This window comes from Balaenoptera acutorostrata, chromosome 11, assembly GCF_949987535.1.
Source record: "Balaenoptera acutorostrata chromosome 11, mBalAcu1.1, whole genome shotgun sequence".
Classification (NCBI taxonomy): Eukaryota; Metazoa; Chordata; class Mammalia; order Artiodactyla; family Balaenopteridae; genus Balaenoptera; species Balaenoptera acutorostrata.
The window spans coordinates 66,083,770-66,096,322 of record NC_080074.1 but is presented as its reverse complement, the minus strand read 5'-3'; the positions used below and the strand labels follow the sequence as shown (position 1 = coordinate 66,096,322).

The following is a 12,553-nucleotide window of genomic DNA, read 5'->3' as shown; positions in this document are numbered from 1 at the left end:
CCCTACGCCTGCCTCTTGGGAGGGGTCAGCTCTGGCCTCAGAGTTTGGCTTTAGCAGCGGCTCGGGTAGCTCCAGAGATCTTCAGCCTGCCCCAATGCTTCCCTTGGCTTACAGGCAGCCTTGCCAGCAGAGGTCTCCTGCCCTTCCTAGGATCCCGGGTCTGCACTCCGGGTAGCCCATATTCCTGCTCCAGACTCTCAGACTTGCTTCACGTGGAATGAGGAGGGCCTCGGGATCCCAAGCTGAGCCCAGCCCAAGGACAGCCAGGGAAAGAGCCTGATCCTGGGTTGCACATACAGAGGCAAACCACCTTAGGGAGCTCCAGTGGCAGCGAAGGGGTTAGGAGCCACTGCGCTCCTGCCTGACTCACCCTCCCAGCTATAACCACTATGGGCTATTTTTGCCAGAGAGGGGCCCCAGGCTTCCCAGCCGCCCCCCGCCCCTGCCAGACCGCAGCCCAAGGCACTGCTGGCCCCGCGCGCCCAAGGCTGGCACGTTGACTCAGAGACAGGCCCCCCGGGGAAGCAGAGCCACGGGGCTGAAACCCACAGCCCCAGTCATCGCTTCCTTGGTAGTGGCCATGCAGCTCTGCTGGGCAGCGAGCCTCCAGTCTGTGTGGCTGCAGGTCCTGCCCCGTGCTGCAGGGGGCATTGCTGTCTAGGAGGCGAAGCTGTCTGAGAGAGATTAGTGACTTTCATCTGTTGGGATATGTATTAATCACCTTTATGTGCCAGGCCTCAAGCAGGCTAGGGAGGTGAAAGCGCCATGGTCCTGACACTGGACAGCTGTGACCACAGAGGGTTGCTTGCTTTTCTCTGCTTTCCTACCTCTGGGGGAGAGGGGAGTATAGGAGAAGGAGCCCTAGAGCTCTTGCCCCTCCTTCCTGTTTAGGGGCCAAGAACCAAACCGTGTGTGGCTTTTGAGGCCACCAGAATCTGCACCCTGTCTCAGTAGCTTTTGTCCTTACACCTGGATTCAGTGTCCTTGTCCTTCTCCCTGGATGTCAGCCTGGAAGTTTACCTAGGTCCCTGCAGGGGGGGACGAGGCTTCCTATGCCCCTCTTCTCCCACAGGGGGACCTCTTGGACACTCGTATTTCTCCATGTGTCTCCAGGTCTCCCTCAGGTTTCAGACTGTTCCTTCTTATTCTACCCTTGCTGGGCTGCAGTATAGTCAGGTGCCAAGGAAGGGCCAGGGTCAGAACTACTGCCACAGATTCCATTTTCTTAGTGACCCCAGGGCTCCCCAAGCTGGCCTATCCCAAGTCCAAGGACCCATACTCCTGTTCCCTTTCCCTACAGAAGCCCAGCTCTGGGACCTGAGTCCACAGGCAGGCAGACTGGGTGGCCTGAGCTGGCCCCCAGTGCCCTCGGCCCGACCGGCTGGCCTGAGCACTGACCCGCAGGCGGCTGGAGGGTGGTGTGGCAGGCGGGGCCTGGAGAGGGCTGCGGGTACACACCCATTGCCTAATACCCCAAGCACGCGGCCAGCTCCAGGAAAGGAGAGGGGCGGGAACCAGAGAGACCTTGACAAGGGTTGGGGCCATGACAGCAGGGGGAAAGTGAGGGACTGTCATTGCTTCATGGAGGGAAATGGGAGCAAGCTGGTCCCCCTTCCCCTCAATGGGAAGGGTAGGGGGCTGCCTTCCCATCATGGGGATGGATGCACCGAGAGCAATCTGAGAAGAACACTGGGGCCCTATAGGGCGGGGGTCAAAGAAAAGAGAGATTGGGGGATCGAGCAACTGAGGCGTCGGCTAAAGCTGAGTACAGTCTCGAAAGCCTCCTCCTCTTCCTCCCCCTCCTCCCCCCACCCCGTGTTTGCCTTGGCCCAGGGTCCCGGGTGACTCATCTATTGCTGAGCCGCTGATAGGGGCGGCCAGGCCCGGGGAACCCAAATTATAGGCCCTGGAGGGATGGATGCGCCCGCGGCGGCGGTGAGCTCAGCTGCGCTGCCCACCCTCCGCCTCTCACGCCTTCTGCTGCAGCACCGTAGGCCACCACCCGGAGGCACCAGAGGTTCCACAGCCCGACTACGCTGGACTCCCAAGAAACCCCCCCACATTCAGCAGTTGGCCCCAACATATCTGTGAGATTACCCTCGACAGAACTTTGCCCCCTTCTCTACCAGAGACTGATGCCTTCCCAGCCCAAGGAGATAGTGCCACCTGCTGGTGCTTCAAAGGAAGGAGGGCTCCTCTGCCCATAACTCTCAGCCCTGGTCCCCTGCTTCCTCCCCAGACCCCATCTAGGTAAAGCCTCTCTCCCCTCTGACATATCTCTCTCATTTCTATTTCAAGGGAGGCGGTGGCTTGCTACTGATTTTCTACCTTAAGCCTTTAAAGTTATCCATGGTCAAAAGTGATACAAAGAAAAATAAAGCAGGGTAAAGGAAATAGGTAGTGGGATTACATTTTATACAGGAGGAGGAAAAGGGAAGGAACAAATTCATGGAGATAGCTGAGGAAGGGCATTCCAGAAGACAGAAAAGCAGGTGCAAAGATCTTGGGACAGACACTTACTTGGTACATTCAAGGAATTAGCAAGGAGGCCGGTGTGGCTGGAGGGAGGAACCCACAGGGGAGAGAGTGGTAGGCATTGAAGTTAGAAGACAAGGAAGGAGCAGGGTCAGATTATATAGGGCCTTGTAGGCAAAATAAAGATTTTGCCTTTTCCTTTGAGTGAGATAGGGAATCACTGGAAAATTCTGAGCAGAGAATGAAACGATCTCACTTTGTTTTAGAAAGAATGGCTCTGGCTGCTGTGTGGAAAATAGACTATGGGGCCCAAGGACTGGGGCAGGGAGAACTGTTAGGAGGCTATTGCAGTAGTACAGGAGAGAGATATGATGGTGGCTCTGACCAGTGTTGTAGAAGTGAAATAGTAAGAATGGATCAGATTCTACATACATTTTGAAGACAGAAGGGCAGGACTTTTTTTTTTCTTTTTTCTTTTCTTTTTTTACTGATTTGACACAGATTATAAGAAAACAGATGAGTCAAGGATGGCTCTAAGATTCTTGTCCTGAGCAACTGAAAGGATGGAGTTGCCATTTACTGGGATGGGGATGACTGAAAAAAGAGCAGGTGCAGGGGAAGAATTGGGAGTTCAGTTTTGGACATTGTACATTTTGAGGTGTTTATTCAAGTGTTAGATATGCAAGTCCAGAGTTCAGGGCCAGAGATAAAAGTAGGGAACATGAGACTGGATAGTTCACCAAAGGAGTGAGTGTAGACTGAGAAGAAGCTCCAGATTGAACTGGGGTGCAGTCCAATGAGTTATGTAGAAATTGGGTACAAAGGTGGAACCAGATAAAGAGACTGAGAAGGTGAGCAGCCAGGGAGGTAGGAACGGTGTTCCAGAAATCAAGAGAGAATATTTCAAGGAGGAAGTGTTCAACTTTGTCTGCTATTCCTAAAAAGTTTGTTAGGAGAGAACTGAGATTTGACTGTAGAGCAAAATGGAGGTCATGGATGATTGTGATAAGGAAATGTATTGGGTTAGACGGTGTGATTAGGGTGGTGGAAAGAAAAAATAAAGAAAAGAAACTGGTACTGGTGATTAAAGCAACGCTTTTGAGTTCTGCAGTAAAAGACAGCAGAGAAACGGGGCAACCTTGGGTGGTAATGTGAAGTCAAACAAAGTTTTGGGGTTTTTTAGATGGGAGACATTACAGCATATTTGTATGCTGATGGGTATGATCCAGTAGAGAGGTAAATTGAGGATGCAGGAAAGAAAGAGAGGACAATTGATAGAGCGATGATTTGATCTAAATAGAAATTTGGGCCAGATCATACAGAGTGTGACCAGACCTAGAGCCCTCCCACTCTTCCCCACTATTCCTGGCGGGTGGAATGGTGAAACAAAGGATACTGAATCCTTCTTTCCTCTCTTCCCACCTCTGCTTGTCACCAGTGGCCACAGACAGGACTGCCCTGTCTTTGAGCCCAGCTCCCTCCTCCATGGGGTTTTATCAACCCACCAAGCCAAAAGATGTGACCCAGGCCCCAGTGGGAAGAAACTCCTAAGGGACAAAGGACAAGCTGCCCATGGTACACTGTTTACTTGAGCCATCTGTGCTGGGTGGCCTCTGCAGAGGCCACTGGCTTTTAGACCTGTGTAAGATGCTGGGCCAGTACACCTTGTCCCTCAGGGTCAAATCCTTGGAGGGGCCAAGCATGCTGGACTGGGCAAAGGGCCTGGAAAATATATTCCCCTCAAAAATAACCTCCATCAGGCTTCATTTGGGTTAATATGCATCTCTTTTAAAATGCAAGTGCCCCAGGAAGATTAATTAAACTTATCAGGCATTTATTTCTTAGAGTGATTTCCCTGCATTGGAGGGGAAGCCTGATCATTTCTGGGACTTGGAACCCTTTAGGAACAAGCCTGGGTACATTGCTCAGTCAAAAAGCATCCTAAAGGCAGAGGAGATGAAAAAGAGAGGATCAAAAAGGGAGGCAATCAGCTCGGTGCTTTGTGACCACCTAGAGGGGTGGGATACGGAGGATGGGAGGGAGACGCAAGAGGGAGGAGATATGGGGATATAGGTATATGTATAGCTGATTCACTTTGTTATAAAGCAGAAACTAACACAACACTGTAAAGCAATTGTACTCCAAAAAAAAGGGGGGGAGGCAGGGGACTTCCCTGGTGGTCCAGTGGTTAAGACTCCATGCTCCACATGCAGGGGCCCGGGTTTGATCCCTAGTCAGGGAACTAGATCCCGCATGCCGCAACTAAGACCTGATGCAGCCAGATAAATAAATAATTTTTTTTTTTTAAAAAAGGAGAGGCAGGAAGATCCTAAAGACCATTTTTATTTATCTGCCAATTTCGGGAAGAGCTCCCGGCCTGCTATTGCTGCACGGTCACAAGCAACCAGTAAGGTGGAAAGAGCATGGGCTTTGAGTCAAAACAGTCTGGGTTTTAACCTGGCTCTGCCATTTATTCCCTCGTTAGCTGTGTGGCCCTTGGATAACTGCCCAATGTAGTTTTTCCTCCGTAAAATGGAGAGAGAGGAGAGATGTAAAGGAGGAGATCCTCCCTCTTCCAGGGGCCATCTGTGTGTGGTGGTGGGGCATGATAACCAGGCTGGCAGTGCCCCCTATGCCCCATATAGGGAACAGCTGCCACTTCTTCGATAGGAGGCAGAGGTGGCCTTGAGGCTGAGATAGAGTCCTAGGAGGAGCGACTCCCAGGACTCGTAGAGATGGTCGCAGGTGCTCTAGGTATCCTGGCATGGTGAGAGTGAAGAGAGCCAGAGTTTTGGGGGAGAAGACAGAAACCTGGCAGAAAAATTCAGAAAGAAGCAGAAACTTGGAGACACAAGTTCCCTCTTCTGGGTTCAGTTTAGCCAGCAGCCCTTCTCTTCCCAGCGCCTCCATGCACACCCCTGACATCTGCTCCACTGCCCTTCCTTTCTGAGCCTAGTCCTCAGGGACGCTGCCACTCCAGGCCTCATCCATCTTGATACCACCTTGGTTACAGGCTTAGTCGCCCCTCCCCCAGTGACATGCACAGGCTGACACATGCCACAGGGTGACACACTATAGGATGACACAAGGTACACCGGGTGAGAGTGACACACCTATGCATATTTAATCTCCCACTCATCCGCCCACCTCCGCACACAGTTCCAGACACTCTCTGTTCCTCGGCCAACCTTCTGGGTCTCTCCTGACGTAGCTGCCACCTCCTTCCCGACACCTAGGAGATGATGCACTGCCCCAGGTGGTGACAAGACGACTAGATGACCCTTTCTGACCTGAGCTAAGTTCCAAGATTCCTGGGAAAGGCTCCTAACATCCCTCTTCAGTACATGGATTTTCTGTGCACGAGGACACCCGGGAGTGTGCACTCTCAGAACACACTCACGCATATTCTCACCCTCAGTCTCATTTGCAATGTCCCACTTAGCGCACACACACAGCCACTTGTGCACTCCTTCCAGCCCACCCCGCAAGCACAGACTGCCGCTGCCTCAGGCCCCTCTCCATGGTGGGGCTCTGTGTGGTCAGCGCATCCCCCAACCCACCCCTGGGATTTCCCTGACCACAGTCCCAGCCCCACCCCAGTCTCCCCCTTTTCCTTCCCTGTCCAGCCGTCGGGGGTTCCTGGGAGGGGAGGTGTCTCCGCAGGGTCGCTGCCCAGAACCACAGCTTTCCTTCTTCCACTCAGGATGGGGCAGAGAGGAGACGCCGGCGGGGACCGGGGTGACGTCGAGGGGACAGCCCCACAGCGGGCAGCGAAGCGGTTGAGCTCCTGGCAGTTTGTCCCCGAAGCACACTGGTCGCCGCGCCCCCTGGCGGACGCTGGTCCCCGACGGGCTCCGGACGCGGAGAGGAGTGAGGCGGGCGCGCGTGGGAGGGCGTCCCAAGGGGAGGGGTCGGCGGCCAGTGCAGGTCCGGAGGCGGGAGCCAGCGGGTAGGGGGCGGGGGTGAGCCCCGACGGCCAGCCCGTCAGCTCTCGGCTCAGACGGGCGGGAGCCACGGCCCCGCTCGCTGCCCATTGTCTGCGCCCCTGACCGGTGTGCCCTGGTGCCACAGTGCGGTCCGGCGGGGCAGCCTCCTATCGTCACTTCAGCCAGCGCCGCAACTATAAGAGGCGGTGCCGCCCGCCGTGGCTGCCTCAGCCCACCAGCTGGGACCGCGAGCCATGCAGCCCGTCGCCCGCCCCCGGGGCTGTTAGAGCCAGACTGCGGACTCTCGCCACAGCCGCCACCGCCGCGTCCCGTCCCACCGCCGCGGGCAGCAGCCAAAGCCGCCCCAACTGCAGCACAGAGCGGGCAAGGCCGGGCAGGCCATGGGGCACTGGGCGCTGCTGCCTGGCTGGGTTTCCGCTACGCTGTTGCTGGCGCTGGCCGCTCTGCCTGCAGCCCTGGCCGCCAACAGCAGTGGCCGATGGTGGTAAGTGAGCTGGTGCGGGGTCGCCACTTGTCTCGGGGCACAGAGCCAGGGGCCAGCCCCATCCAGCTCCCACGCTCTGGGATCCGTCCGCAGACAGGCTCCCTCCAGCGCTCTGACTTCCCTTTGAGACACCGAGGGGCGCTCTGGGGCGGAGCTGCTCCAGAGTATCCAGCTCTGCTTAAGTGGGGTGAATGGTCCGCCCGGTGGCCCACGATACCCCAGCCAGGGAGCCCACTCCCATCTAGCACCGCCCTTCTTCCAAGAGCCCCAAACCGAGCCTCACGGCGGTAGTCACACCACAGGTTTCCCAGCCTCGGGAGAAAAAGGGCAGGCGTGCACTCAGAAAGAAGCCAAGTAGAGGGCGGAACTCCCAAGCATTTCACGCCTTGGGTGGGCATGGATGGCAGGCCAGGGTTTGCTCGCCAGGCTGCCCGGAAGCAGGCTCTGAGAGCCAAGGCGAATATCTAGTCTCCGGTTCCCCAGGCCTCTGCTGTCCAGCTCCGGGCGCAGGGCCCCCGAGCAGCCCTAAGATTCCTGGGAACACAAAACTCTGGACGCCAAGTCCTTTCAAACTAGTGAGCCCAGGAGCGCGGAACTGTTACCTTACTATTGATCTCCCGCCGCTCTCGCCAGCAAATAGCTCCAGAAAGAGGACAGGGTGGGCATGACCTTTCTGGTTAGGGTGCAGGTCCCCTTCCAGAGCTTGAGCTCCTATCATGCGTCTCACCAGGGGCATCGTGAACGTAGCCTCCTCCACGAACCTGCTGACCGACTCCAAGAGTCTGCAACTGGTACTCGAGCCCAGTCTGCAGCTGCTGAGCCGCAAACAGAGGCGGCTGATCCGCCAGAACCCAGGGATCCTGCACAGTGTGAGCGGGGGACTGCAGAGCGCTGTGCGAGAGTGCAAGTGGCAGTTCCGGAACCGCCGCTGGAACTGTCCCACAGCTTCGGGGCCCCACCTCTTCGGCAAGATCGTCAACCGAGGTGGGTACCCAGGAAGATGACGCTTCCTGGACGAGGGCAACGCATGGTCACCCTCAGGGCAGGGGCGGGCAAGTGCAGGGAAGATGTGCGGGGCGCCTGCAGGGTCACACGATCCACCCGCCAAGAGCTTCATGCCAGCCCTAGCTCTGGGCCAGACTCGTTCTACCAGGGGCTTTCAAGCCGTGCACCTCGGGTACGAAGCTAACTTTTCTGAGCCACTGCCCCAGAGAAAGGGAGTTCTGAGTCGTGGACGCTGGCTGGCCACTGCTGTCCCTGAGCCCCTCTCAAAGCTGGTCTCTGCGGGCATCTCTTACCTCCAGCCCAGCAAGTCTTGCATCGCTGCCGAGGGCCGGGCCGAAAGTTTGGGCTGCGGAGAAGTCTTGGCGGTGCAGAATTCTTCCACTCCCCTCTTTTCGGCTTTTCCCTCTGGGGCTGCCCCACTTCCACCGAGAAGCCAAAATGCTCCCTGAGTCTCAGTAACGTGTGATTACAAGCGTGGACGTGGTTGCGTGCCCACGCACTTGCTTTCTCCGTGAGACCAGCTTCCCAACACAGCCGGTCGCCGGGCTTTCAGGAATCTAAGGAAGGATTTGGGGCGTGGGACTCAAGGGTCCCAAGCCCTCCACTGAAGGTGCCTGCTGCACCCCCGCGTGCCCCCTAGCTGATCCCCGCTCCCTTCCCCAACAGGCTGTCGGGAAACAGCATTTATCTTCGCCATCACCTCGGCCGGGGTCACCCATTCGGTGGCGCGCTCCTGCTCGGAGGGCTCCATCGAGTCCTGCACGTGCGACTACCGGCGGCGCGGTCCTGGGGGCCCCGATTGGCACTGGGGGGGCTGCAGCGACAACATCGACTTCGGCCGCCTCTTTGGCCGGGAGTTTGTGGACTCCGGGGAGAAGGGGCGGGACCTGCGCTTCCTCATGAACCTTCACAACAACGAGGCGGGCCGCACGGTGAGCGGGCTTGAGGGTAACCGCACCCGAAACGGAATGGCAGGGTTCTCGGAGTCCCTCGCAGAGGCTAACCTCGAACTTGGGAAGTAACGGTCGGTGATAAGGTCAGGGGTTAGGGTAAGGAGCCCAGGCGAGGGCGTCCGGAGGGCGCGGAGGCTTGGAAGGAAGCCAGAGAATGAAAGAGATAGTGGCTGACAACGGAGACGTTAGAAGTCATGTAACCCATAGACTGTATTGCCTACAGCCACTCCACTGTACAGGTTCAAAAAACCAGGTTGAGAGGCAGAGACAGATTCGCCGGGTGGAGCAGAGTTGGGCTTAGTGTCCAAATCTCTGCGGGACATTTCGCGCCTCCCTTCCTCTGTGCGCGGCTAGGCCTGGGCCTTTGCTGAGGTTCCGGCGACGTCCGGGAGGGGGCGGTATCTGGGAAGGTGGCCCTGACTCTGACAGTGCCCTGGAACACCCTTTCTTCTCCGTTTCCCCCAGACCGTGTTCTCCGAGATGCGCCAGGAGTGCAAGTGCCACGGGATGTCCGGCTCGTGCACGGTGCGCACGTGCTGGATGCGGCTGCCCACGCTGCGCGCCGTGGGCGACGTGCTGCGGGACCGCTTCGACGGCGCCTCGCGCGTCCTGTACGGCAATCGCGGCAACAACCGTGCCTCGCGGGCGGAACTGCTGCGCCTCGAGCCCGAGGACCCCGCTCACAAGCCTCCCTCCCCCCACGATCTCGTCTACTTCGAGAAATCGCCCAACTTCTGCACATACAGCGGACGCCTGGGTACAGCGGGCACGGCAGGGCGCGCCTGCAACAGCTCGTCGCCCGCGCTGGACGGCTGCGAGCTGCTCTGCTGTGGCCGGGGCCACCGCACGCGCACGCAGCGCGTCACCGAGCGCTGCAACTGCACCTTCCACTGGTGCTGCCACGTCAGCTGCCGCAACTGCACGCACACTCGCGTACTGCACGAGTGCCTGTGAGGCGCTGCGCGGACTCATCCCTAGGAGCGTTCTCGGCAAGCCCACCCCCAAAGAGATTCGCTGGCACCTAAGACCCAGATCCTCGCCCACCCAGCCCCTTCAGCCACACTCCGCGACTGCTACGTATCCGATCATTTCTCCCACCTCATCCTACCTGGGGACTCCTGAAACCACTTGCCTGGGGCGGCATGAACCCTCTTGCCATCCTGACTGACCTGCCCCGGACCTACCTCCCTCCATCTCCGCAGGAGACCCCTTGTTGCACTGCCCCCTGCTTGGCCAGGAGGTGGGAGAAGGATTCGTCCCCTCCTCCATCAGGGTCAGCTCCTGACGTGTAGCTCTGTCTCCTCCACCGCGCCAGCAATCTGCCTGCCTCTCTCCCTCTCCTTTATCCTCCGTTTTTTCCAGATCCCCACATGCCCTTCCCATTCTCCTGCCAAGGGTGCAGACCCTGAACACACACCTGAGCACCAGGGCCTTTGTCCTCCCCACCTACAGCTGAAGCGGGAGGTTCCAGGGTGAAAGGGCAGCTGTGGTGATGTGGAACATGAGGTTGGGGGACCCCGCAGAAATATCCCCGTTCTTCCAGCCTCTGTCGTGGAGCCATTGAACAGCTGCCAGCCATGCCTCCCTCAGCCACCTCCTACCCCCTTCCTGTCCTGCCTCCTCATCAGTGTGTAAATAATTTGCACTGAAACGTGGATAAAAAGCCACAAGTTTGGTTGTTGTAAATAAAACTATTTATTGTGCTGGGTTCCAGCCTGGTTTGCAGAGACCACCTCCACCCAACCCAATCCTCTCCATTCTTCTCTCCTTTTGCCCTCCAGCCTTTTCTGACCCCTCTTTTCCTCTCCCCACTTTCTCAAAGATGCCTTTGCATACCGGAATCAGTATTTCCTTCCACTGTAGCTATTAGTGGCTCCTCGCCCCCACCCATGTAGTATCTTCCTCTGCAGAATAAAATCTCTATTTTTATCAATGACTTGGTGGCTTTTCCTTGAATCCAGAACACACTATTGCTTACCTCCTTTAAACAAATAGGATACATTGTTGGGGAACTGGTTTCCTGACCCTGGAAGAGGACTCTGAGATTCTGTCCCTTGGATGACCCTAATGAGGCCACTGGGGATCCAGATCCCCAGAAGAACCCGGCCAGGAATCAAAAGATGCTGCGAGGTCCTTCCTCCTCTTTGAACACCAACTGGCTCTGTGATATTAGGCAAGTCCATAACTTCCTCAGTTTCTTCCCTTGCTGAGAGGGGATGAAACAAACAAACTTGGAGCCTGCCTTTCCTATGCAGATGAGCTGCTGTGAAAATCGCTATAACTGAGTGACAGCTATGATGGTGTTCTGAAAAGAAACCAAAGAAGAAAGAGAAAGAGAAACCCCAAACAGAAAGGGTGCTGCTGCTCCTGGTGGACAGCTTTTGGACCCCAAAGCCTATCTGGGCCAGCTGTGGTCAGGGTGTTGGGCAATGGGGAAGCCACTCCCCTTCCCAAGACAAGGAAATGCCATATTAGGATGCCAGCTTCCAAACCTTGGGCTAAGCAGGATCCAGGTAACAGGTGATAGGCTCTATTCCTGGACCCAAAAGCTCAGAGATGATGATGGGGGAGAAGAAAGGAGCAGTAGGGTTAGAATTCAAATAGAGGCTAGACTTAAACCAGTGTTACCGAAAGGAAACCCAAGTGTGGTCCATAACCAAACCATGAAGCTAGCCATTCCCATAAAGAGCCCAAATGAGGATTCTGTTAGTAACAACACCAGTATGAGACCTCTGTGTGCATTTCACCAGATTGGAGGGGAGTACTAATCCTGCCCACAGCCTGAAACCTACCTCTAACTCTAATCCACTCCCTTTCCCTAGGTCTAGGTCCACCCTTAGCCTTAACCTTTCTTCAGACAAACACCAACCGCTTCCTAAGCTCTAATGCCTGTCCCTCATCCTAACACTTCCCTCTAGGGGAGGACCCAAAGAGCAAGGGGGGAGCTATGAAGCACCGCACCCCCAAGGGCAACAACTGATCCCAGCCTACTAGAGAATTTCCCCCTCTCCCCAGGACTCTTGCTGTTGTTGCTGCCTCCCACCTCTCCCTGGCTGTGTGAACTCTGACCCCTGTTGGCCTTTGGGATATGTGTGGGGGTAGGGAAGTGGAGCCAGGAGCTGCTCAACCCTGCAATGACATCCCTTTTCCTTTCTCTCCATCCAGCAAGCTAGCACCAGCTCAGCTCAGCTCTGATGGGCAGTTGAGGGGGAGGAATAGAAATCTTATTGATCCTGGGTAGAAGGCACCTGACAGGCCTTGGTTTCCAGTAAAGAACCCCCCGCAAAGAATGTCCAGTCTATAATCCAACGAGTTATTAGATCGCCCAGATCCCAAAGCATGAAGTTAATGGGCTGCCAGAGGCAGGAGGGGGGCCTTGGGACCCTGCTAGACAATACCCAGATTCGGGGAGGAGCAGCATGGTGGGGAGCCGAAAGGTTTGCGGCTGTACCCAACCACTCTTGCCTAATTTCTAACTCTAAAAACTAGAATCAATATCTGCTTTCAGGCCTGGAAGCTGGGAGGCTCTGAGCTGAGCTGACACATTGGAGCTGGAAGAAGAGCAAGGGAAAAAGTGAATCCTGTTCTGGTCCTAACTGGACTTTCAAAAATTCCGTTCCTTTCTCAGCCTCAGTGGCTTTGTCTATTCAACAGGGATGGTTATTAGGTACTTAGTCTTCTTCAGGAAG

At 56.1% G+C, this 12,553-nt stretch overlaps 1 protein-coding gene across 1 annotated transcript; it reads left to right on the top strand.

Moving 5' to 3' along the window:
- The first annotated feature begins 6,802 nt into the window (after positions 1-6,802).
- Positions 6,803-9,818, top strand: WNT1 (Wnt family member 1). Its single transcript, XM_007179286.2, has 4 exons — positions 6,803-6,906; positions 7,637-7,890; positions 8,578-8,843; positions 9,330-9,818. Exons 1-4 carry the CDS (start codon positions 6,803-6,805, stop codon positions 9,816-9,818), a joined length of 1,113 nt encoding a protein of 370 aa, XP_007179348.1.
- Positions 9,819-12,553: the final 2,735 nt, after the last annotated feature.